This window comes from Alligator mississippiensis, chromosome 5 (genome assembly GCF_030867095.1).
Source record: "Alligator mississippiensis isolate rAllMis1 chromosome 5, rAllMis1, whole genome shotgun sequence".
NCBI classification, from domain to species: Eukaryota; Metazoa; Chordata; order Crocodylia; family Alligatoridae; genus Alligator; species Alligator mississippiensis.
In genome coordinates, this window is record NC_081828.1 from 41,960,697 (window position 1) to 41,987,515 (window position 26,819).

The 26,819-nt window shown below is 44.7% G+C and overlaps 1 protein-coding gene and 1 pseudogene across 5 annotated transcripts in view; one reads left to right on the forward strand and one right to left on the reverse strand.

The window, feature by feature from the left end:
- The window catches only part of TMEM121 (transmembrane protein 121), a 138,580-nt gene continuing 111,761 nt past the window's right edge, over positions 1 to 26,819 (reverse strand). For all 5 annotated transcript variants that reach the window (XM_019486545.2, XM_059728254.1, XM_059728253.1 and 2 more), the window contains one exon: positions 1 to 3,040. In XM_019486545.2, coding sequence (XP_019342090.1) covers positions 1,250 to 2,188 — 939 coding nt within the window. In that variant the 5' untranslated portion in view covers positions 2,189 to 3,040 and the 3' untranslated portion in view covers positions 1 to 1,249. The remainder of the gene's footprint in view (positions 3,041 to 26,819) is intronic.
- LOC109282938 (uncharacterized protein K02A2.6-like) lies at positions 6,632 to 7,774 on the forward strand (annotated as a pseudogene).

Below are 26,819 nucleotides of genomic sequence, written 5' to 3' on the forward strand. Positions count from 1 at the left end.
CCATTTGTTCTCATTGGGATTTTATTATGGTTCAGCTGCTCCCACCCCAGGAACCCATGTGAGCCCCCGACACCATGCACATACCCAAAGGGAAGGAGATTTGTATATGGTGCTGAGTCCCAGCCCTCCTGCCACCACATGGCACAAGTAGAGCTTTCTGCAATTTTTTGGAAATATTTTATTTTAAAAAATATAGTAGCTGTGGAAAGCAGCCCTCTTTATAAACACTGATGCTGGAGCAAAATGCATCATTGTTATCATTGTTATCTTCATTATTATTAGCTCTCCGCGGCATTGGCTTCCCCTTGTGTTGATGCTGGCTGGTTTCACCAGAGCAGCTGCACTGCCCTGAATCATACGTTCTAGTCAGAAATGTTTGTACCACCAGAAAGAGAAAGAAAGAGGGGGAGAGAGAGAAAGACCCTTCTAAAAATAGAAATATTGTGCTGAGTTGTTTGAAGTGAACGAGATACATAAAACACCAGCATTAGATTAACATTAGCTTGTCAAATATTGCTCCTAGCAGAGTTGGTTTAGTGCACTGGCAGAGATGGATACCTCCCTGCTTCCTTCCCAACTGGCAGCCTTAGCAGAATAGCACAAGTCGAGATTATTTATAGTGTTGGATGCTGCTCTTTGTATAGTTGCTACTGGAAAGAGGAGTCACAGGAGCTGTTTCCAGGAGATTACTAACTTAAATAAACCATGCCCCCTACCAAAACCCCCCCAAAAACCCAGACTGGAACTCCCAAGAGACGTTATAAATAGGAAACTGTAAACACAACAATTTGAATAAAAGACACCTACGATCACAGGATTTACTGGTTCAAATACCCCTCCCCTATCCCCACTCCATAAAAAGGACTCTGGTAAGAAAAATCTTCATTCCAGACTTGGAGCAAAAGTGAGGTTCTTAAGGAAGAGAGAGAGAGAGAGAGAAATCTCAGCATCAGGGAACTTGTCTGGGCAGGGAGAAGTGGGTAGAAGGAAAACTGGGGACATAGCTGGTTCAGGTCCTTTGCAAGTTCATTTGGTTTGTCTGGAGGACTCCTAGGGTTATACCTGAGATGAAGAGGTCTAGGGGACACTCCACTGTTTGATTAAAACATGGTAGGTGTTTTGTGCCTGGAAGAGCTCTCCCTGCTGGGACTTGTCCTTCACACCCACCCCATGCAGCGAGAGAGCAACATCCCACCTCCCTCCACCCCCAGGGCAATCTGAGCAAATGCTGATGTCCAGGGGTGACTTGTCATGTATCCAGAATCTCCCTGGTGGGTGACGGCTCATGAGGAATGCCCTGTGTACTGTGGATAGTCTGATTGTGAGAGAGAGAGTTCTGCTGGAGCTCCAGAGCAATGGCATTTTGTGGGAACTCTTTCACCTGTTTCTTATATTCTAAGAAAGTGCATGCCTTAGTGGCTATGGCAATGATGTTCTTGCCAATAAAGATGGTGGAGACCCTGCTGTCTTGGAACAAGACCATGTTAATGGCCCGGATGAATATAGTGACAATATTGATGGTGACCAGGCTAAGGACAGGGTAGAGCATCATTTTCTGTGGAGCTATGTGCTCCCCTTGCATGCTAATCTCACTGAGAGAGACACAAGGCAGGATCAGGAGCAGAATGTAGCAATAGAAGAACATAAGCCCTTCTGCCCAGATTGGCAGCCCAGTCTTGTGTGGTTCCCACAGGTTGGCCTGAATGTCTAATATATCCAGCAGGTCGAGGGCCACCCAGAACAGTCGTCCCCGTAGATCCTCCTTTTTCCTGAAGGTTCGTATGTACTCCATGCTGTCCAAGGCCACCAGCACCAGGTAGAGCCCTGGCACACATATGGACAGAAGTAAAGTGAGGGCCTTTCTGGCTACCGTCTCCAAGTTTTTCTTGTCTGCTTTGTAATTCTGAAATATGAAGTACAGCTTAATCTCCAGCACAAAGATGTAGAGAAACCATAGGATCATGGCATAGCCCCGCTTAGCTGTCTTTACCTCAGCTCCCACCCATACCGCCACATAACGTAGCACGATGAGGAAGCAGATGTCTCCCACCAGAACAATGATGCAGACACCAATCTTCCGAGGGCCTTGATTCTGCTCCACCAGGTAGGCGTCCATGAAGGCCATGCTGGTCATGATGACAATGGTGGTCAGACACACATGGCGCTTGTCAGGCGGTGGGAGCACCATGGTGAGATGAGCTGGTCTACTGCTTCTTTGCCCCCTTGTATTGCTTCAAGCACGAGGCTGCCTTAGAAGGGAAATCCTGCTGGTTGGGTGAAGAGGGTCAGTGGTGATCAGCAAAGCACCAAGGCCACCAGGCACGTCAACCCACTCTTCTATATCAAAGGTCCCAAAAGGCCGAAGGAACAGATCCCTAAACAACCTCTGCCCTCCAGAGTCAGGCAACAGTAGCAGCAGAGAATTCCACTGTATCTTCCACATCAGCCTTCATAAAAGCTGACCCCACAATCTTAAATCTAGCCAGCTCTGCTATTTAGCCAACACAGTTCTGTCCCCTGGAGCATCAGTCAGGTAGTCCAGCGCATTTCCTGTCACTCTCCTCAAAGACTCTGCCAAGTTTAAACAATGCAGGCCTCTTTAAGAAATCTGATTTCTCTGTTCAGGTTTTTCATTGTAAGAGGGGAAAGAGTGTAAGAGGGGAAAGAATGCTCTCTCTATAGCTTGTGAGCAGCAATTCAGTGTCTCTAATGTGCTTTTTGGAAGCAAGCCTGTAATTCTCATGCAGATCCCTGGAAATCAGTTTAATTATCAAGCCAGCAAATCAGACTTGTACTGCTAGGAACAAGTCAGGGGGGTAACAAGGGCGAAACAGCTTGATAAAGGGTGCCCATCTCTTCCTGAATGGCCCAAAGTCATCAGAAATCACAGTCTTGTGGCCTCCCAGTATCTCTTCTCACTGAGATTCACCTTCACTCTTGCTCTGGCAGAACTCTTGTTTATAATATCCACGAAGAATAGTGCTTGCTTTTCTTGAGTCCAAGTTTAAGTCCTTCAGGTTTGCCTCTCACACACTGGGATCTGAAAGAGATGAAGGAGAACACAAGGTAAGGAAGGGCTTGCCAGGTGTAGGAGTACAAGGGTGCATTTCTTGATGTCCCCCAGACTTAGAAACATGTACACCAATACTGGTGTTGGGTAAGGGAAGTCAAGTGCATGTCCCTCTTGCAAGAGAACTCCATTCACTCACAACTTAAATACATGCAAATACTAAGCAAGCCTCTCTGATCCTGTTTGTGTAGATCTCTCTTTGCTCAGGGAGATGTCTAACACTTTTCTGTCCTTACTACATGGATACTTTAGAAAAGACAAACTAAAGGGGTGAGGAATAGAAATTGCAAGACTGTGGAGCATTCTTTCTCTCACTTGTAAAAGTAAAATAACCCTTGCTGGTTGCAGTGTCAGGATATCAGGTAAAGGCAAGGGTTAGAGACAAGTGCTTTCCCAGGAGATTTGTGTACTTTGATGAAAGGAGTTCTCAGATCAGAAAAAAACATACCAGTTTGGGCTTCAGCTGGAAAATTAGGAGACTCCTTTCCTCACTGCATAATACATTTGCTGAAAAATACAGTTTCAGAGTGACCAAAGCTGTTTGCCAATTAGTATTTCACGGCAATCTAATAAATCGAACCTTAGGAAGGGGAACATTCCTTTCAGCAATCTGAGTTTTGACCAAATGATTGGGAGAACAAAAGGGTTTAAGTTTTTAGCAGTATTTCACACCACTCCAGGAACTAGACTGGTTAAAGACTACATCTGACTACAGATGCATGAGAATACTTTAGTATGCAAATAGGAATGGCACTGTGTCCTGGGAGTTAACTCCCCTTTGTTAATATCTTTTCTGAGTGAATTACCTGTGCTGCTCTTCATTGTTCTGATGTATGTTGTGCCTATTTAATTTATTTTATAATCCTTTAGAAGCAGGAATTAAATCTTTTTGGATGTTAGTCAGTCTCTGATGGCTTCAAGATAATGACCATTTTCTTAAACAGAGCATCTTTCGTGATTACAAGTGAGCATGGTGATAGCTTTTTGTTTGGAGATGACATCTTTAGCCCAGGTTATTTGTCTAACTGGTAGGAGAGACTTCTACTTCATTATTTAACAAGCTTTCTCATGTGGAGATGACAGAGAGAGAGAAAGACCTATGGGATCCTGAATTTGCCACTCCACAAAATTGCAGAACCAAAACCTACCCTACCTTTCCCTGGTAGTAACCTCTTTCTCCATTTTCTGCAGTAGATGAAACCATGGGTTTAGGGTTGAACAGTACTCTTAGCAAATGGCCACCTTGCCAGAGGTCTCTGGTGTCTGTATTGCAGGCCACTATTAGCCTCACGTTTGTGACACTCCTGTAGAGGTCTGGAGCTTACTGAGAAACCAAGCAGGTGAATGCAGTGGATGATGCTGCAGCCACCTCTCTGAGACTCTGATGTTTAGTTTCAGTTTGAGTTTACATGGAATAATGCTGCTTGAGCTGACATATTTGCCTGTCAGGCCTGCTGACGTTTTGAAGATGTAATACCCACTTGCTGAGACCAGAGCACTATTTCATTTGTCTGAGATTGGATCTGGGGTTTGAGGGCTGCAAAGGTGCCCTGAGTTGCACCCACAAACACGGACGTGCAAGGCAGCTCTGGAGTTTGACAGCCCCTCCCAGTGTGTTTGGATCTGTATTTGAGGGCAGCGGGATCTAAAACCAGGTTACAGCATCCAGCTGCCTCAGGGGGGATCACTACCATCCTTTTTCCCTTTGCTGAATTACAGCCCCATTTATCCCACACGTGATGGCAAATGTGGGAGCCCTGGTGTTCTGGGCAGCTGGGCCTTCCTTCTCTAAGGCCCTTGCTGACAGCATCCAGGTGGGGATGGTATTGAGGGTCTCTACTGCTACTACATCTACTGTTATATAGAGGCCCAAGGGCACATAACCCACCCAGTGTGCTAGGTGGTCTGCTGTTAATAATGACAGCTCACTATGTATGTAGGTCAATAAGCCTGTTTTGTTAGAGAAAGTCTTTCAGCTCAGGGCCTGTGTGAAGATGCAAAGATTTCACAGGATTTCAGTCCTTGTTGCTCAGTGGGGAAGTGTTGTGTCTTATTGTGTTTCCTTGCACTGTCCCTTTAAGACCAAGGCCCTCATGTCCAGCACTGCTGGTTCAGGTGCTCCTGGCAGTTTTGCAGCTCTGGGGACTCCATTGTCTCTGCCATGAGGAGCCAGAGGCTGTCTTGGTTCCTCTCCCTCCGCAGGCCAGGACTGGGTCGAGTTAGAGGCAGACCAGGTATAAGATCTGCATACATATACTGATGCACCCCCCCCACCCCCCCGATATGATTCCAGAGAGTTATAATAATAAATGACTGTTAGTTCAACACAGCAGTGTCCAGAGCATTGTTGCTGAACTCACAACATCTCATCTGGCGATGAGGATGGGATCCTTTGCTGAAAAGATCCCCCTAGATTGTGGAACAACATTCTGAGACCAGGCTGTGTTTTGTGATCAGAGGGAAGTTTTTTTCTTCTTCTCCTTCTTCTTTTCTCTCTAATACGGCTCATGTTAGCTAAATGGCCGCATTGGGTCACATAGAAGCATTTGATGTGAGCCAGCCGGCTTCTTGGGACTATTATGCTGAGAGACTACCCTATTACCTGGAAGCCAACGAAGTGGAAAACCCAGCACAGAAGTGCGTGATCCTCCTGACAGTCTGCGGTGCCAAAACATTTGCCATTTTTCGTTCCCTCACAGCACCTGCCTTGCCAAACGCTAAGTCTTATACTGAACTAATTGCCCTGCTAAAGGCATATTTTTGCCCAAGGCCATCTGTTACCCTGCATAGATTTCATTTTTTTAAACGGAACCAAAAGGTCAATGAAGGCATAGCAGATGAGCTGGCTGAGCTCTCTTGCCTTGCCGAATTTTGTGAGTTTGGTGATCTCCTGGATGGCTTGCTTTGTGACTGTCTTATCTGTGGGGTTCAAGATGAAGCAATCCAACGTCGCCTGCTCTCTGAACCAAATTTGACCTTGGCTGCTGCACAAGAAAAAGCCTTGGCAGCTGAAGGAGCATCTCGTAACATGAGAGAAATTCGCCAGGCATTCTCCTGCAATGTCCACTTACTCCAAAAAGATCAAGAACCAGATCATCACCAGCAAATTCAGAGGATTATACCTTTACCAACAGCACCACATAAACCAATTAATCCACAGACATGTTTGAGTTGTGGCAGCCAACACAGACGAAGGGAGTGCAGGTTTAGGAATGCGGAGCGTCATGGCTGCAAGAAGGGCCACACAGAGGGTTTGCCGCTGGAAGGCCAGTTCCCGGAGACAAAAAGACTCGGGCAAATGTATTCATTCCCAAACTAGTCACAGATTAGGGTCCTCCCCAGAACGTGAGGTACAAAAACTATATTTGATTAAAAATGTTGGTGGTGTTGAAACTCAAGGTTCTGAGATGATTGCAACTGTAGTAATAAATGGAAAGATGTGCAAAATGGGAGGGGACTTGGATTCAGGAGTATCCCTTACAGATAAAAACACATTCTTCCAGGTGTTTCGGCACCCTGTCCACAAGTTATTGAAACCTGAGTGTCGTCTGCGTGACTATAATGGACAGTGTGGAAACTTTGGGTAGTTGCCATGTCAATGTCCAGTATAGATCTGTTAGACAGCATCTACCCCTCATTGTCACTAAGGGCTCCCGCAAAAGTCTTCTGGGGAGAAATTGGTTCTCGCTGTTGGGAATCAGTATTCAAGGTGTACACAATCTCTGCAGAGCAAGTCTGGAAAGGCTTGCAAGGGAGTTTCCCCAGGTATTCTCCGAGGAATTAGAAACTTACTCTGGTCCACCTGTAATGTTCCAAATGAATCCTGCAATAGCCCTTATTTTTATGAAGGCTCAGAATATACCTTTCGCACCACGGCTGAAAATTGATGCAGAATTAGATCGGCTTATCGTGCAAGGGGTCCTCGAGCCAATTGTACATACAAGCTGAGCCACACCAATTGTTCCTGTTTTAAAACCTAATGGCAGTGTTTGCATCTGAGGATTATAAGTGCACTGCTAATAAAGCACTTAAGCAGGATCCGCACCCACTGCCTACCATTAACCAGTTCTGTCTGTTCTTGCAGAAGGGAAGGTTTTTCCCAAACTTGACCTCACTTAAGCCTATCAGCAATTGATAGTGGATGAGTAGGCTGCTGAGGCCCAAACAATAATTGCACACTGGGGAGCATTCTGTATCAAGCGCCTCTGGTTGGGAATTTCTGTGGCACCAGGAATTTTCCAGCGGTTCATGGAGAAAATGTTAGCAGGAATTCCCAGGGTTGTTCCATACTTTGATGACGTGTTGATCATGGGGCTGTCTAGAGAGAAACTCACTGAGAGACTCAGAGAAGTTTTACAGAAATTTGATAAAGCAGGTATCAGAGTAAAAAGAGAGAAATGTCAACTGGAAGTTTCCAGTATTAACTTTCTGGGATATCAAATTGATGCTTCTGGCATTCACTCAGTTGCAGACGAGGTAAAAGCAATACATGATGCCCCTACACCAAAATGCAGACAGGATCTTCAAGCATTCTTAGGACTTCTCAATTTTTATCACATCTTTGAGAGACAAAGCCGCCATAGCAGAGCCCCTTCATCGCTTACTGGATTAAGGAGCTCAGTGGAAGTGGACTTGACAGGACAACGAAGCCTTCTAGGGCATCAAGAAGTTGCTGACATCAGACCCTGTCCTTGTTCACTATGATGAGCAGAAGCCACTGTCCATTACTTGTGATGCCTCGCCATTTGGTGGTGGCACTGTCCTCAGTCACACATTGTCTGATAGCATGGATGCACCCATTGCTTTTTACTCAAGAACAATGACTTCATCTGAGAGGAACTATGCACAGATTGACAAAGAAGCATTGGCAATCATTGCAGGAGTTAAAAAATTTCACAATTATGTTTGTGGCCACAAATTTGAAATCCGAACAGACCACAAACCCCTTCTTGGAATTTTTACTATGGACAAACCAACTCCTCCTATTTTGTCTCCCCATATACAATGCTGGAACATCATGCTAAATGCATATGACTATACACTCGTGTACAAACCTGGGAAAATGATTGCAAATGCTGATGCACTGAGCCACCTACCACTATAAATACCTGATTGTGCTACTCCTTTGCCAGTGGAAGTCCTCATGCTGGAATCCATGCCAGAAGCCCCTCTTCAAGCTGATCAAATAGGAAGGATGACTGCAAAAGACCCTATCCTTGCCCGTGTCCTCAACGGGGTATGGACTGGCCTGCAAACAAATTGGCTGAGAAATTCAGGCCATTTTCATCATGTTGACAGAAGCCATCTGCCCGCAAGGGTTGCCTCTTGTGGGAAATCATGTCATAACTCCAGAAGCAGGACACCAAATCATACTGACAACACTGCACGCAGAACACCCAGGCATTGTAAAGATGGAAGTGCTGGCTAGAAGTTATGTATGGTGGCCAGGTATGGACAATGACATAGAAAGGGTTGTGAGGGAGTACAGCATTTGTCAAGCAACCCACTACAATCCACCAAAGACACCAGTATTCCCTTGGGAAATGAAAAAGAAACCCTGGTCACGCATCCACATTGATTTTGCTGGCCCTTTTCAAAGTAAGAACTTTTTAATTGTTGTTGACTCATACTCAAAATGGCCTGAAGTGATTACTGTCTCTACTCTTACATCAACTGCCACTATAACAGCTCTCCATCAGCTGTTTGCAACCCATGGGGTGCCCAACACTATCACTTCTGATAATGGCAGCACACTCACCTCAGCAGAGTTCCAAGGTTTTGGCAGCCACAACCTCATTTGGACTGTTACCATTGCTCCGTGCAGACCACAGGCCAATGGGCAAGCTGAGCAAATTATGCAGACTACAAAAGATACATTGAAAAGGATCACTGTAGGAGACTGGCCTACCAGACTGGCTAGATTTTTGTTTGCTCAACATGTAATTCCTTGCCCTACAACAGGGTCCAGCCCATCAGAGCTTCTTATGGACTGTCATCTCAAGACATGCCTTGACCGTGTTAACCCAGACCTTGTGAGAGACATGCAGTTTCAGAAAGAAAAGGAGTTGGACTCTGCATTGGCACCTGGTACCTTATGTCTTTTCGTTCCACAAGAGAATGCGTTTTCTCAGAACTACAGGACAGGCCCACAGTGGGTTCAATTTAAAATTGTAAGCACCACAGGACCCGTAACATATACATTCCAGACTGATGACAGACAAGTTTGAAGACGTCATGTGGACCAGCTGTGTGGACGTTTTCCTACTGATAACCCTTCACCTGAGCAATCTCCAATCTCCAAGCACCAATCCACCACTAACAGACATGGATTCTTTGGAGAAGTGCCTGCCTGTTTCCACCAATGCAAACCCTCTGCCATCACCATCAGAAGGAAGTGTCGCTGTTGAGTCTCCAGATAGGCTGATAGGGCCATCATCTGCTGAACCCCTTACTGAGTCCAGCTCTATGGGGAAAACCACAGCAGAAGTGGAGTCCTCCCAAATGGCTGGTTGGCTATTCTGTCTAGGGGGGAGGGGTGTTGTGTCTTATTGTGTTTTCTTTGTATTGTCCCTTTAAAGCCAAAGCCCTCATGTTCAGCACTGCAGGTTCAGTTGCTTGTGGCAATTTTGCAGCTCTGGGGACTCCATTGTCTCTGCCATGAGGAGCCGGGGGCTTTCTTGGTTTCTCTCTCTGCACAGGATTGGGCTGGGTCCAGTCAGAGGCAGAGCAGGTATAAGATCTGCATACATATACTGATGCAACTGTTACGATCCACCCTGGATATGATTCCAGAGAGTTATAATAATAAATGACTGTTAGTTCAACACAGCAGTGGCCACAGTGTGTTGCTGAACTCACAACATATCAGGAAGATGATTCCCTAGAAGGGTGGAGAGAGTAGATTCAGGTCTTGGCTTCAGCTCCTGTTTCTCAGTGAAGTAACAACTGTGTTGATGCTCTCTCCATTTCATCCAATTACTGTTAAATGCAGGTTGAGTAAGAGCCACTGGGGGCAGGAGAAAGAGCTAGACAGTGCCCCCTCTTTATTTGGACAGTGGTCATCTCACTGAGGAATATTTCTACTGGCTTGTATTCTTCTTTGTCCCACTGATCTTCCCCTCATGGCTGCCCAGAGGGCCAGCTTTAAGAGGTAGGCTGAAGAACTTGCTGAGAAATACCTACCTCATGGCTTGATGGTTAGATCAAGTTGCTGAGAACCTCAATTACCTCTTTGTGTGCATTTAGCATTGAGTTACATTTGGATGTACACCTAACACCTAGATGTGTAACACTGAACTAGGGTTTGGCCTGTGGTCTGCTGGAGTTTAGCTCAGCACTTGTTCTACATTTTGGGGAGGGTCTTTTTCATGGCATTATTGCTCAGAAGGGCATTTCATTATTTGCAAATGTTTCACAAGCTGGAACTGTCTGAAATCTTGTGCAAAATGGAAGGAAGGGTCAATGAGCAACAGTAAGTGAAGCTACCCTGCAGGACTCATGGGCAGTATTCAAAACTATTCACAGAGCCCCCAAGTCTGCAGTCAACACTCAGCATTGCACTCATCACTCCGAGTACTGTGCTGGCTGCTCCTAGCTGCCTTTAGTGCTGTGATTTGTTCTGTCTTGAGCTTTCAGATAAAAATATATAGTCATTGCTGTAACTGCTTTTTAAACTAATGCCAGGTTTTAGAGGGGATTTATAGCTAAGGATGGATAATTCCAGATAAATTAGGTGTTTCAAGAGGAAATGGTGTGTTTTTTTTTCCTTTAAGTATTTCTTCTTTCAAAAGACAACAATTATTTAAAGGGCTGTGGATGCCTTGTAGAGAACTTCACAGCACAGTTTTATTTAGAAACAATTCTGCTTGTAAATCACAGACTTTGCATTCTTCCTCCCTTCTTTAGTACTAGGTGCCATCCAGCTACTGCTGCCTGTGTCTGGGACTTGAGGTGGGGAACAAGCAGATGAGATTTCCAAACCTTGCTCTAAAGGAAAATTGCCTTGGGGGTCAGGAGCAATGAGATACCCCCAAATTATGATTCACAGCAAAACTATCTGCCCCTGGAAGGGTTCCCCCAGGAGGAATCAGTGACATGGCACAGACATTCTTTGGTTTTCATATTGCTCCATGCTATGGCCCTAGTGGGTACATGCCAAATGGTGAGGGATGGAAGACAGGTCTGCTTACAAGCCGCTGCAGTGATGCGCCTAGGGTAATGGTTAGAAGTGTTTGCTCTGCTGCAATTTGCTCGTTGAAGCCAAGGGGGGAGAAGATTGGTCATCTGAGTAAGACCATTGTACTGGGTGATGAAAAGATATGCTGGATTAGCCAAGGGAGGTTGAGGGGAAGCATCAGTCACTTAGTATGTGTTGACTGACTAAACTATGGCACAAGAGACAACTATGCTAGGGAGCCACAGAGCCTCTCTGCATGCCTCAGTGTACCAGCTGCAGCCACAGGGCACCTGGGCAGCTCTGTGTGTTGGTGCAGATAGAGGCATAAATCAGTGTCATCCTGGAGCCAAGTCTAGAAAATGGCTCCAGCCATATCATGTCTATACCATGCCTCCAGTATTCCCAGGGAGGGCTGAACTAAGCATTCCCTACCACCCATGTCCATTCACATGCATCAAATCTAAAAGTTGTACTCGGCCTTGTTGAGGCTGTAGCTAGAGTAATGTGTCCAGTTTTGGGCTCCACAATTCAAAAAGGATGTGGAGAAGCTTGAGAGAGTGCAGAGGAGAGCCACACACATGATCAGAAGTCAGGAAAGCAGACCTTATGAAGAGAGGCGGAGAGCCATGGGACTCTTCAGCCTGGAAAAGCACAGGCTCAGAGGTGATCTGGTGGCCACATATAAGTTCATCAGGGGTGCTTACCAGGATCTGGGGAAACATCTTTTCACCAGACCGCTCCAAGGGATGACAAGGTCAAATGGTCACAAACTCCTCCATGACTGTTTCAGGCTGGACATAAGGAAGAACTTCTTTACTGTCTGAGTCCTCAAGGTTTGGAATAGACTGCTGCCAGAGGTGGTTCAAGCACCTACTCTGAACGCCTTCAAAAGACATCTGGATGTTTATCTTGCTGGGATCCTATGATCCCTGCTGACTTCCTGCCCCTGGGGCAGGGGGCTGGACTCGATGATCTTCCGAGGTACCTTCCAGCCCTAATGTCTATGAAATCTATGAAGTTCAGCTATGAAGCCACTTCAAGAGTACAAGTCACACTTGAGAGTCCCAGGTACATAGTGTGGACATACCATAAGTGATTTAAGAGTCAGAGCCATGCTACTATATAGTGAAGACAAGAACTGTCTTCTAAAGAACTATCCTTCCTGGTAACCCTGGCAGAGTTGGTTGGCAAGATCTCGAAACCTTGAAATTGAAAGAAAACATTTTTTTCTCAAGTAAAATCTTCATTTCATCTGCAGTGAGTTGTTTTTTTCTTTGTTTGTTCAGGTTTTTGTTTTTTTAATTTTTCTTTCCCCAAGAATTTCAAAATGTGGTGGTCTGTCTGATTTTGGAACAGCTAAATCCTGAAATCTTAAAATCCCTCAGGAAACAGAATTTCCATCCTCCACTCATCTCTAATCCCTACCATTAAGATTTTGTCCCTAGCTTCTACAAGACTGTCACTAGATATGAACAGAAACAGATCTTAAAGTTTAGATTTCAGATGCTGTGGTGTTTCAATAATGAAAGCTTCAGGAGTACCATTTTCTCATTATTTCCAGTTGTTCCATTTCCCCTCAGGAAGATCAAACTGGGCAAAGCTACTAAAATCATGAAAATCTGGAAACCAAATTGCAGAAGACCCCCAAAAGACCTAAAAGGCAAATTGTGGTCTCTCTGCAGGTCTTGATAGCAATGAGGGGTAAGTTAGTGCACATACAAATGAAAAGCATGTTTGCTTAGTGCTGTAGAATGAGATAAGATACACACACATTACTGCTAGCCAAATGGAGAGAATTCAATTTAAAGCAGCCTGAACACTTGGATGGCCACTCATATAGATATTTACTCCATCAAACAATATCCGCAACAAAATGAACTCGACCAGCCCCAAGTCATTTTCTAAAAATCATATAGCCAAGTCAATTTCTTACTCACATGTTCAAACTAAGAAACAATGAATCACACCTATGCAAGTCATGCAGAAATTTCCAACCTGCCTCTGGATTAGAATTCAGCCTGTTGTACAAGGTTTATTCAGGATATTAAAAATACCAGTAAAGAACTTCATCACTGCCAGAGTTGTGTGAACAGTTTACAATAAACAGTTTGTTTGATGGATGTAGTCTTCCTTTCCATTTGTGACTTGTTCACAAATAACTTCTCGATGTTTTATGAAGATTTGTTCATTAGTTTCAACTCTTCACCTTGCAAGTTGGCTGAGACCACTTTAGCCCTATGATTGGTGAAGTAGGTCCCATGATTTGATTCATGCATCCTCTTTGGTTGATTTCAACATTAAGAATCAAAAGATTTTCTTCTTCATTTTGTAAATTATTTATGAGCATTTTCAAAATTCCTTGTGCTGACAATTTTATTTTAGATCTGTTTCTTCTAAAACCCCACCTCCTGCAGCCAGATTGCTTAAAGAGAATATCAACTGGAATTTTGCAATAAAGTAGCCTCTACAGGACATTTTTGTTGCAAAGTCTGAAAACTTGATCTAGCCGTGATCCTAAACAGTCAACATCTAGAATGGAATTTAAAAAACCTCAAGTATTTCTTTCTAAATCTAGTGTTTAAATCAGGTGAATCTCATTTATTTATTTATTTTTGGTTGGGGAAGAGGAGGGCACCTGACTTGTGATTTTTTGAATGATTGTGGTTGACAGTGCTTCATTCAGAAGTGTTTGTTTTGTCTTATATAAATAAGACAAAAACATTTTCAGAATGCCCTAGAAGAGGACATCTGGGCCAAATATGTATTTCTATAAATATTCACAAAACTTTTGCTTTCCAAAAAATTCATGCAGCTCCTCTGAATGTTGCTAGGGAAAGAAATTAAAGGATCACAGTCCAGCAAAACAAATCAATAGTTTTTTTATTGGAAACAGTGCTTGGCTAACACAAGCCTTTGGAGAATGGTGTCATAGTAGATTATATACACAGGTAGTTTACAGGTCCCCTGGGAGCTCTAGCTCTAGGTATTTGTGCAATACTTAAACCTGTGTAAATATGTCACTAGTCAAGTATGAAATTCAATCAACAGGTTCCATAACAAGTTGTTCTACTGCTAATAACTTATGCAAATAGCAGAATCAATTACACTGGGAAAACTAAGTGCATTCCATAAACCTCCTAATCAATACTGGATTCAGCTTAGCTGGCCAAGTGTGTCTGAAGACAGCATAAGGGGCAAAGCAGAGGGGATGCAGCCTGCTGACAAATAAGGGCAATTGAATTAGTAGGGTAGCTGTGCTTCCAGGTGGGATATGGTAAAACCCAGTCAGAGAATCAGGCCTCTTCTCTGATGCTGTAGGCTGGGAAAGAGAGGAGAAGGGACCATGCTTTCTGATTTGGGATGTACGTGACTTGTTCAATTCACAGAGCCCTTTGATTAGAGTACAGCAGTGCCTTGGCCTTTTCTGCCTTGGCCTTTTCATTGTACAACTTTTTTGTTAATGGTATGATCACAAAGGTAACCAATTTGAAAGCTAAAGGAATGTGCAAGAGAAGGCCATGTTGATGGTCACAGTTTAAAATAGCCCTATCGACTGATAGCTCTGAATTACCTGTAATCTCTTCAGAAAAAGAGCAAAGGCCTATCATACACATAGATTTTGGACTAGCATGTCAGTAAAGGGAATAACTACAAAGTGCCCTTATGATGCTATAATTGCCTCCCTGCCAGGAGTGGGGGAGGATTGTACTGCTTTTACTATTTGGGTGTTTGATGTTGAAATGTTGCCTCACTCTATTAGGTTCCTTTGAAAATGTCTCCCTAAATGCTTGATCCTGTTCCTGTGAAATAAATGACAAAGTTCATGTTGTTTTTAAGGGATACAGTCCTATGCAAGAGCAGGACCTTATGCAGGCTAGACCTTTTGCAAAGTGAAACAGGGCAGTTTTTCATTGAAGAGGTATATTTTTAATGTCAGCTTGTATCTGTACTTCAGTTTGGTGTGGTTAGTTCAGGAGTCTGGGAGTCCCACATGCAGAACTGGATAGAAAAACAAGAATTTTCCTGTTTAAAAAATTCAGCTGAAAAATGCCCATTTAAATTGCAGTTGAAAAATGTTGGTTTCCCACAGGAAACTGCTCAGTGAATCAAAATGAATATTTTCACTTTGTTTGGCTTTGAGCTGTTTGGAACATATTTTTCCCTCTAGTTTTGACTTGGGATCAATATTTGAACAACAAAGAATTCTAACGTTTAGTTTCAGTTCGGGAATTTTTCAGGATTTGTCCGTCCCCGTCCCCGTCCCCCCCCCCCCCCCCCCAATTTACTTTTTTCCTCACTAGAAAAATGGGGTTAGGAAATAAAAAACGTGGAAAAAAGGAGAAACCTTCCTTTTTTGTATTTTCATTTTGCTGTTAAAGGGGAAAGGACTTAAATCATGGGAAAACAAGTGGGGGAAGTCCTATGATGATAACAATCCTAATAAATCTTCCCTTCTTAGACATTCCAGTGAATTTGTTAATCATGTGACCACTTGGCTAGGCAGAGAAAGGGATGGTGGGAAAGATCAGGGAAGCATTTCCATTAGCTTGCTTGGGTTATATATATAGTGCAAGACCCTAGGTAGGTGCTTACCAGAACATGGAAATGCACAGACAAGCCAGATCTTGGGAAAAGTAGTTTTAGTGACAGGCTCTCTCTTTGCCAGGGTGGTGGTGTGGAATAGCAAGGAGGGGGATCATTCAAAGTGTTACACAGGATGTGGCATTGGAAACAGCATGTAGGCTCTGTACTAGGGCTTTTAGCATGACAGGAGCTTTTCTTCTGCCTCTTGTTTGAACTCAGCTAACACTTCAAACACCAGGAGAAGTGTTACCCGCCCTCCCCAGTTACTAGTTATAGGAACAGGAGGTGGCACACAGCAGGACAAACTGCTGGGAATAAGCAGGGTTGCTGAGCCCACGGGATTCCTCTGAAGCTTCACCATGGGTGAACAAGAATTTCCAGGTCAGTTCTGAAGGCTATTCTGTTCTGCAGGGGCCTACATCTATTTATAACCCTTATCAACAAGAATATCAAACATCTCTGTCCCTGACTGTATGAATCTATGCCATCACACAAAAAACAGCAAGAGTTGAGTCCCCTTTACAAACAGCACTCTCCCTCCTTTATGGGGATGGCCTTGTACTCATTCCCACATCTGTTAGAGAAAGTTTGTTGTGCAAACATTTGCAGTTTGCCAGGAAGGAAATAAGGGAACCACCCTGAAGTGGGGGCAGTTAGCAAGAGCCCAGTTAATATAACACAGGAACACAAGGATTGCTATGCTAGGACAGATGAAAGGTCATCTAGTTGGTATCCTGCCTCTGACTGGCAAGTAGCAGATGTTTTAGAGGAAATGTATTAGAAACGGGGCACCCTCCTGTCACTTCCAGTAGGCTACATCTCTGGTTGTTGTATTTAATAGTCCTTGATAGACCTATCCTCAATGAAGAGCCTGGTCATTCAGCTGTAGGAAAGAGAAATTAGCTGAACAAAGAGCAGGAGATGAATTCATGTTCACCACCAGATCCGAACACAATTGTGCACCGAGCCACTCTGTGCTGCATCTGAGAGAACTTTGGGGCATTGTAGTCACTCATGTACAGATCCCCCCCACAAGCCCGTTCCAGGTACCTGCTCTCCCTCAGCAGGAGTGCTGGTTCCTGCATGCACACCTCATGTGGTGGCACATCATGGCACACATCACCTACACAGACAGAACCAGCACAATGGTTTCGGATGGGAGGTAGGAAATGTTTGCAGTGCCACTCCATATCAAGGACACTAGGCCAGGACTCCTGAAGCTGGCTTCTAATTCTGCCAATACGAGGCAGAATCTCCTCACTTCTCTGTGCCTCTGTTTCTCCCACTACCCTTTGCCAGCTGTGTCTCTGGGTTAGGAGCCCCTTAGGGCAGGGACTGTCTTTCATGACATGACTGTAGTGTACAACATCTGGAACAGTGGGTCCTGGGAGTCAGCGGAAGGCTTCAGGCACTGTTGTAATAAATATACTAATAACCTGCTATAGCTGTTTGTGGTGAATGGGCACTTGCTTGGCTTGCAGAAGTGAAGGCCACACCCTAGAGTAAAGCCATTAATAAATGGGCTAATAAAAGGTTGAAAGATGTTGTAAGCCCATTATGGGCTCAACACACGGGTATTACAGAATATTTCCAGGAATCCATGGACCTGCTGAATTCTTTAATGATCAAATTAATCATTTTATGAAACATCTATTAAGCACACATTTGCAAGTTATAACCGGTGAATAAGTAGAACCTAAATAATATGCATCTCACCTCAAGGAGAAATTCTCAATGGGACTGGTGAAACTTCCTGAAGAAGTGCTTTTACAGAAGATATTATTTGGGATCAGCTCTCGATTCATTATGCTGATAGGGAAGAGGCCAAGCTGAGTGAGTGGATTTGACAGTCATGCTTTATTGTTCCCAAGAGTGGAAGCTTTAACAAATCAAGCGAACAATGTCTCTTTGTTAAGAATTCCAATATTGGACTGGAAATTGTACACCAGGGGCAGGCAATTATTTTGGGTAGAGGGCCGCTTCCTGAGTTTCAGCAAGCCATCGAGGGCCGCATGACAGGCAGCCCAGGGCAGATTAATATTAATTTTCTAATTTTTTTAGGGGCCCCACGGACCGGATAGAATGGCCTGCCGGGCTGCATCTGGCCCCCGGCCGCATTTTGCCCACCCCTGATGTACACTAACTCTTCATCCAGGGGAGAGCAGCTAGGACAGATGGCCATATGGATGCACACACTATAAGCTACTGATGAGCAAAGTTAGTTCCAAAAGTGAGCAAACCTGATCAGATAAACCAAATCCTGCCGTTCCTTTCTACAGTTCAGCTCTCAGCCAAGTGGTACCTATGGCTCCAGGCAGAGCTAACTGAAGTTAGGGCAGCAGTGCAGAAGTTTGACCTATGATACAACCACAGATGGGTTTGAGCCCATTTTTTTTCTGCTGCCACAGGAAAACTGGATGCGTTTGAGATTAGAAGACCCATCAGGGTCAAGTCTCAGCTTCTCTGTGGCTGTGTCTACATGAGACACTTAATGCACAATAGCCTAATAACACTGTACAGGCATTTGTCAGTGCTACTGAGCAGTAACTGTAGTTACTACACATTTACTTAGTACTTCATTAAGCAATTACTAAATTGAATGAATATGTTAATGCGGCTTGTCGGAAGCATCCTGCCCAGCACAGGGCAGGTTATATCCTACACATAATCAGCATAGGGCTGATTATGTGTAGGATAGGAAATCCCTGAGCTCAGGATAATGCCATTCAGATCAGGCCTTTACTCTGAGATATCCAAAAGGGGAGTTCATGGGGAGAAAAGGAAGGTAGAAATCCATATAACCCTGGTTACTGCCGTGTCTTGTTGCAGTCATAGCTCATCTCATGCCATCATCTCTCAGGTCCATGACAGCTCATCAGTGAAAATGGGAAAGGCTCTTTTGAGAATCCCCCATTCTTTGCAGAGGCATTGTTAACTTTTGCATTTGTTGGCAATTCCTCAATTTGAGGATGATCTCTACCATGGCTCATTTTTGCACAGTTCACTTTGCACTAGTGATGCAAGGGACTACAAATCCATGGAGGATCAGGGTGTTCTGAATTTGCTTTGCACAACTTGGTTTTGAGGCGTGACAGCCTTTGTGAAAGGAAACCCACAGCCAGAGCATATCCCCAGTTCCATTAGTGCTATAACCAGGAAGAGCCTATTGGTACATGAAGGCACTTGGTCTGTCCTCAGTATGGCAAAGCTCTTACTAGACTATTGCAGAAAGTAGCTGTTCACCACAGAGTCAGAGCAGCTTGTGACACCCAGGGCATGGCAGTAGCAAGCTGGCATCTGGAAGGGAAATGGGCGGCCAGGCACACTGAGCTAGTTTGCTGTTCGAGTTGCTTAACATTTTTGGATTACAGCCAGAGCATTACCCTTTGAGACTCATGTTTGTGGGTTTTTTTCTCCATTTTATTCTTGCTGCTTTCTTTCTCCAGCTCATTTTTCACGTCAGTCCCACTGATGGTACTGTCCTACTAATCAACTCACACTGATACCCCTTAATTGTAGCTCACAGACCCTCTTGCTGTTCAAGGCCAGCACTACACATAAAACTTTGCTAATACTATTCAATCCAGACCCATCCCCCTCCAATATTCCACATCAGAAGTCCCCCATGCACAGTTCTGTCAAAGTCCCTCAAATACGATTCACAGACCCATACAGTATTTCAGCTCTGGGCTGCTATGCATACAGTATTGATGACGTCCTTCAATGCCAACTTGCAGCCCTCTCCTATCTCATGCCTGGACTCCCCTCTGGCTCTGCTGGTGCCCCTTAATTCTGAACAAGAGCCCTAATTTATTTTAGTTTGGTGTCCCCCAACCCAGCTCTGCCAGTGGCCATCCCCTTTGACTCCTGGCTGCCTGCTCTAGATGCCCCATCCCTGAACTCATGCCACAAACAGTTCGCTGACAAAGCTTGATCACAACTTGCAGCTGTAAATTCAACCCTTCTTGCATGCAACCCAGACAGGGCTACAGAGAGAGATTTTGGAAGGGGGCTCCCAAGTGTATTTATCAAGTTGCTATCTTGGTCTCAGGAGTGGCTGATGAAAGCAACGCAACAACAGAGTATTGAATTTCCTATAACGGACTGGACTGTTCTTCTCTAGTTCCCAGCCCACCCTCATTGTAACCATGGCTACATGATCAATACTCAGTTTCCTGTTTGCAATAGCAGTCTTTTTCTTTTTATACAATTGGATCACCCATATAGCTTCTGGACCCTGTCCTCTCCCTGTCCATCTCTTCACTGGGATCAGATAGATCCCACATCAGTCAGAGGAATGCCAAATGTGACTGACCAGCAATGAGCAACTTTCAGCCAGCCACTGTAGCCCTTTGATTTATTGTTGCTTGGACAAGTTTTACAGCCAGAGCCTGGAAGCAGCCCTTGCTCTGCTCCTGTCCCGGCTGGGAAACCTTGGGCCGCAGAGGATTTACAGTAACTCAGTGAAAACTGACAGATGAGGTGCTGCCAGAACCAACAATAATGTCATTGCCTCTATCTGCAGTGCTGCTGCTAGACAAAAAAAATGCTGCTCCTATAAACTCCAGCCATGGTGTAGTTCTGGTGCGATGGTGCTTTCTGCTAGCAGGGGTGTTGGTTATATGGGGTATCAGAGATGTTTATACTGACTGACACTGGGATTGTGTCTGAGGCACAGTATAATCACCAACTAACCTAGAAAAAAGGCCCCACCTGAGCTCTTGCAATCCTGTCTTCCAAACCTCATGCAACCCGGTCATCATAGCTCAGTCTGGACAAGTCACACCTTTGGCTTGGGCCTTTTTCTTTTTTCCCCTCAGATTAGTACCACAATGTCATGTGAACCAGGTGGCTCTAGCAGTTTGGTGCTTGAAGAAATGAAACTGGCTCAGCTCCCCAGTCCAAGTACTTTCATCAGAAAGAAGTCTAGGGATCTTGATCTTTATTAACCCATTTCTTTCTCTCTGTGTATGGAAGGGAAGCCAATTGTTTCAGTGTTTATTTTGTTTTTTATTAGGCTGGTATTTTCTCCTTCTGTTTCCTCCCTCTCCTCACTGTTAACTTCAATCCTGACCCACAGCTGTTCTGAAATTCCAGTCCTAGGCTGCACACTCAGCTTTGCCAACATCCCTAAATCTGAACCTTTAGCATCCTTGCTTTTCCAGCCCCAGGCTTTCCATGCACTCCTCTGTGCTGATGGCTCTCCATTCTGGTCCACAGTTCTCTCACAGGACCTTTGAGTAGCTCCAGTTCTTAGCCATATGCTTTTTCTAACAAATGGAGGCTGAAGAACATACAATCTCACACTTTACTCACTGGCATGTCTACTGTTTTGTGTCTGTAACATGATCATTTTAGAAGACAACACCCAATCAGCTCTGAGATGTCTGGGAATGATCTAGATGTTAGTGATCAGGACCCTGTTGAATTTGGCATAAAACCAACATCTGGACAAGCCAGACCCACTGAATTCCCTTTTAGTCATCAGATACTAGGGTGAAGTAGTTACCTCAGGGCTAGGGGGTGGCCAGTACCCCTGGCCACACCTTGGCCCCACTCCAGCAAATTCCCCTACCACCAAAATGTTCCTCCATCACTCATCTCTCACCAACCTCACCTTTTAACTAGGTCCCTCATCTTTTGAATCAAGCCTTCAGCCCTCATAATCAGCCCTGCAGCATCCTTTCCTGAGTGACCAGGGACTATGAGCTGGGGCATTGGAGCGGTGAGAAAATGAGCTGGACACACAGCTAGCCCTACATATGTGAAGACCCTCTGATGAATACCAGCTTTGGGAGGAGTGATCTATGAAATGGGGAATGACTTTAATAAGCACATCCAGGGCCATTTGAAGCCTCAGCCAGGCACCTTGTTCAGAAGCTTATCACAGGACTGATGTGCAAACACAAATCGTCAGCTTCATTCGATTGTATCTCTGGTTTGGCTTCACTGCTGTGAACAGGGTTTGGCAGGAGCAAAAGCAGGCAGACTGAGATGGATTTCTTTTGAAAGGCTTCACCCAAGTCAGCCTCTGCAGAAGCACACGATCAGTGGATGGTCCAGAGCCCAGTGTATGGGGTAAAGCCATCCCAACCTCATCCATGAAAGCTGAGTGACTAAGTAACTTAATCGGATGTGGCTGGGACTTACTATGGGGCACGAGTAAAAGAGGAAAGCTGAGAGGGGCTGTTATTAGTTCTGCCTCTGGGCTCTAGGAATCCTGGTCCAGCAATCCAGCATTCTCCTTGCTCAAGGAAGAATGTCTCCACCAGTGTGGGCCTGAGCCCCTTGAAGAAGGAGGTGTGTAGCTAAACAGAGCTTTACAGGAGAGGCAGCACAAGCCAGACTTTCTCACAGACACTGTGAGTGTTCAACAGGTGCTCACTCTGCGTATGTGACCGTGGCTCAGGTGGAGGCTGAGAGCTGGGAAGCAGAGATTTTTTGCTCCATTCTTTAGTTTCTGAAATAGGAACCATGATCTCTTCTAGGCCCTGTGATAAGAAAAGTGGCATGACTTGGGATATCTGAAAAAGTATTTGGATGCCAAACCTCACAAAAGAGTCTGAACTGTTGCCACCAGGTTATAGTTGACACCTGTTAGCTGCAACACGTCAGTACCCCGATGCTATGTTGCTCTTATGTTGCTGTTATAGGGAGTGTTACCCAAATATATGGTAGGAAAATGTTCCCAGAAGAAATATTGCTGATAAGAGGTTGTTCCTTTTACCAGGAAGGAGTAAATGAATGTCATTTGGGTGTCAAATGACTACAAATGAGTGTCAGCTATTCCAATTCCCATTCACACCCTGTGCTCAGCTGATGGATTCCAAGAAGGAAAGAACAGGATAGTGCCTTCTGGGCACAACCAAGGTCCATCCCCTAAGCAGAGGACCAGTGAAGAACCTTTACACTGCTTTGTGCCCATTAGGCTGGCCTCATATTCTCAGAGGGCCTTTCTGTTGGCTATATAGCCCCTCTACATCGCCAAAGCCCTGTAAAGAAACATAGCTGAGAATTGGAGCCAGTAAAAGGTTGGGGGTGCTGGCACTGAGATATCAAGCCTCAAGGGTAAGGATCTGTGCTTACTCTGAGCTTGTACAACCTCTACAACAATGACCTGCCACAAACCCAGTCATGGAAATTCATCTGTGCTGATGACGTCTGCTATGGATTCCAGGCCCAGACTTCCTCTGAGCTAGAACGTACTCTGAATAGTGATGTCACAAAGCTGGCTGACTACTGCAAGACTTGGCACCTCCCACCAAATGTCAGTAAGATAATTTCCAGTGTTTTCCACCTACACAATGCCAGTGCTGCCCAGGAGCTGAACATCTACCTGAATGATCAGAGGCTGAGGCATGAAGCACAACCTGTCTACCTGGCTGTGATGCTAAATGGGACATTGAGCTACTGTGAACACTTGAAAAAGACAGCAATGAAAGTTAAGAAATTCCACTTACCTCCTTAACAAGCTGGCTGGGTCATTATGGGGCACAAGAGCCTCAAACCTAAGGACATTGGCTCTTGCCATTTCATATTCTGTGGCAGAGTACTGCATGCCAGTCTGCAACTGGTCATCACGCACCAGACTTGTTGACGTGCAGATAAATTTGACGATGCACATCATCCTGGGAACTCTTTGACACCTCTGCCATGGCTCCCAGTCCTGAGCAACACTGTTCCCCCCCATTTCTGACAGGAAGTTGCAACTAGTAAGCTACTGGAAAAGATCCATGCCAATCCAAGCCTACCACTATATGACAGTCTCTTAAATCCACCTCTTGCCTGTCTACCATCATGTCACCCACTGTGGTCCAAAGTGCTGCACCAGGACTACACGGTGGAGACTCTCTGGTGTGAGGAATGGAGGTCAACATTACCACCAGATAAGTTCCTTATAATAGATCCTGCAGTCTGCCCACCTGGCTTCAACCTGCCACACTGTCAATGGGCCTTGCTGAATAGGTTCCAGACAGGACAAGGTCTGTGTGCAGCCAACCTCCATCATTGGGATCTTCGCAACAATCCAGGCTGTAGTTGTGGCAAAACACACTCTGTGTTGCATATTGTCGATGACTGCCCGCTAAATTCAGTGGTGGACTACAGGAACTGCACTGACCTGAGCAGTGTCATTATGGAAATACATGTTCACATGCAGTAACATGACATCTAGTAGAAAGCATGAGGTCCTAGGAAATTCAGGTGATGCAGTCTGTGCTGCCTGATGGTATCTCAGACAAAATAAACCCTTGCTAATTAAGCTAAGGGTCATAAACTGAAGTAGCAGAGAGAGCCATATCCTCAGTTAAATAAACTGATATCATTTGATTTAATCCAATGGGACCATGTGGATTTACAACAGCTAAGAGTTTGGCCCACCTCAAGTTCCCCACTAGCAATATTCCAGAGACACAATAAGGAGCATGGAGTCGGTGAGTCCATCAGTGGCAATAATGTGTACTATATGTGGGTGAAAGAGAGAACTCGGAATTTTCCTTATCTGGAAAGGCCATTTTGAGTTGAATTGTTATTCTGATCACTAAATAATTGCTTAAAGGGGTGGAAGCTGATTCATATAATTATTTTCTCACTTTGGAGTTATTTTTGGTTGAACTATCACTGACTGTCCTGTACTTTCAGATATGTGCAGAACTTGTTTTGGCTAATTGAGAAGAGCCTGTGTTACAGATTCACAATTCTGCCTTGGCATCTGTGTCCCACCTCATTTGAGCAGAGATTTAGAATAAGTTTTCCACCTAGCGCCAAGATTTCAATTCACTGTGGTTGGATTTATTATAGCCAGATACATTTTAAACACCTACTGTTTATCTTCATTCATTTAAGCTTTATAAATACCCTCCTACTAATCACCCTCCTTTAGTCTCTGTCATTGCTTATCTATCTTTAAATTCTGGTTTGATGAATATAATAATTATAAATAAGCATCTGGAACTTGTATGGAAGATAAGTGTCCCTAGAATTCAGTGAGCCAATTAAATACCTGGAACCAGTACTTTGCTCATTATACTTAAGTAACGAATGCATCTGCTTTATGCCATATTCACAGCAGGCTGAAGCCACACCTAGATCATCTTCTACTAACACTGCTTCCCTGAGCACACATAGCACCATCACTCTCCTGCCACTGGGAGGGGAGAACTGAGTTCCCTTCAGGACTCCATGGATGGACCAGACAACATTGCTGGGGCTCATCCATTCTGGTTATAAGAGTATATCCTCTCATGTCTTAAGGGGTGAAGGCCTCAGTGCAGCATATGGCATAGGAATCTCCCTGTTACGTTGTTGAGTCAGCCACTGGTGCCACACTTCACCTTGCTGTGCCCAAAATCACGCCACCCCTGGGCTGGGACGGGTAATCCTTGAAGCTGCAAATCAGTTTTTATAGTAGTAGTGGGCTGCACAGGAGAGGATGCTTCATCTCACAGCAAAGCTCTGGAAAAGGCACCCCAAGGAGCTTTGCCCTCCCCATATAGCAGGAGGTCAAATTTTAGAACCAGCAGGCCCTGTCCTAAAGTCCTCACCCATATTTTGCACAGACAAGTCTCCTGTTGTAGCCAAGGAGAGTCCTGGATGCAGTCTGGGCTCTGTGCTTCTGGGAGGTTTTTAGTCTAGGAAATGGTGCCTGGGCTCTGAGCTAGAAATGCATAGTGCTGGGAGAAAGCATGAAAGCAAAAGAATATATCAGCATCATAGCTGTCATCAGAAGACAGTCTCATTAGTGGCAGCAGATGGTTCTTGAACCCCAACTCCACCTGGCAAATTAGTTTCAATTATTTAAGTGGTTTCAATTCTGTCTATAACAGAGAGAGAGAGAAGCAACACAAACACAAAGGATGTGTCTCCCAGTAATGTTTAGAGAGTAGTTTTCACTTTAATTGGTTTGACTTATTCCCAGTTTTCTGGCCTGACATCTGAAGGCCCCCTCCATTTAATCTTTCAGTAGTGAAAGGAGATGCTTTCTGCAGGCCTGAGATAACCCTCAGTGGTTCTTTTCCTCTGGAGTCAGCCTTTCAGATCTAGCCCAGTGCCCTACCTCAAGCAGAAGTTCTGTGCCTAGGGCTAAGGCAGAAGGGCCCAGCAGTTTGTGTGGGTAGAAGGTCCTCCCCCCCCGAATTGGTGAGTAGCACGAGTTCTTGTCAGAAGCCTCAATTCTCTGTGGATATAGATGACATGTATAGACCTTTGAAACATTAAAAATTAGAAATTCTGAGATTTCACCAAGGAAAGCAAACAATGCAATGACACTACACATCAGGTTAGGGCCATGGGTGTTGAGTACAGGGCATTTAGTTAGGAGGGGAGAGGAGACGTGGAAGGAATGGAGGGCATAAGAGAGTCTCAAAACAAGGAGCTGATCATCAGAGGACATGGTCACCATGGTGCTAGATGCCCAGGAAGGGAACAAGCTGGGCATCATGGAAGAAACCTGTTAAAAGCATTAGAAGAAATAATTATTCAGCACAGCATCAGCACTGCCTGGTTGTTATTCTTGTGCAAGGCACTTATTTTTTGGATGGTTTTAACTTTCTGCCATACACAAAATTTCTCCTTAATGATATGCCAGGTTCTGCCTTCCTCAGTGCCTGACCCTGATTGCTAATAAAAGCTCTGCTGCCTTGTACTGAGATTAAAACAAAGCTACCACATAGCCTTCCAGGTGACGGCATTAGTCACCATTCAACCGATTATATTTCGGTGGAGCAATCTATTACCAATAAAGCGATCTACCCGCAGCAGAGGTCAAGGCTGAATAGTGGCTGTTAACTGCTTATGCTTTCTGGGACCAATTGAATTATTTGTAATCCCTGCCTGCTACACTAGCACGTAGTCTAGAGGCAGAACCAATTCTCCGTCAAATGAAAAGCCATAAATCCTGCTGTCCTAACACCCACACAATCACTCACCTCCAACCCAGTCCATCTGGACACTACCCTGAAACCCCTGACTAGTGAAATTCAAAAGCACAAA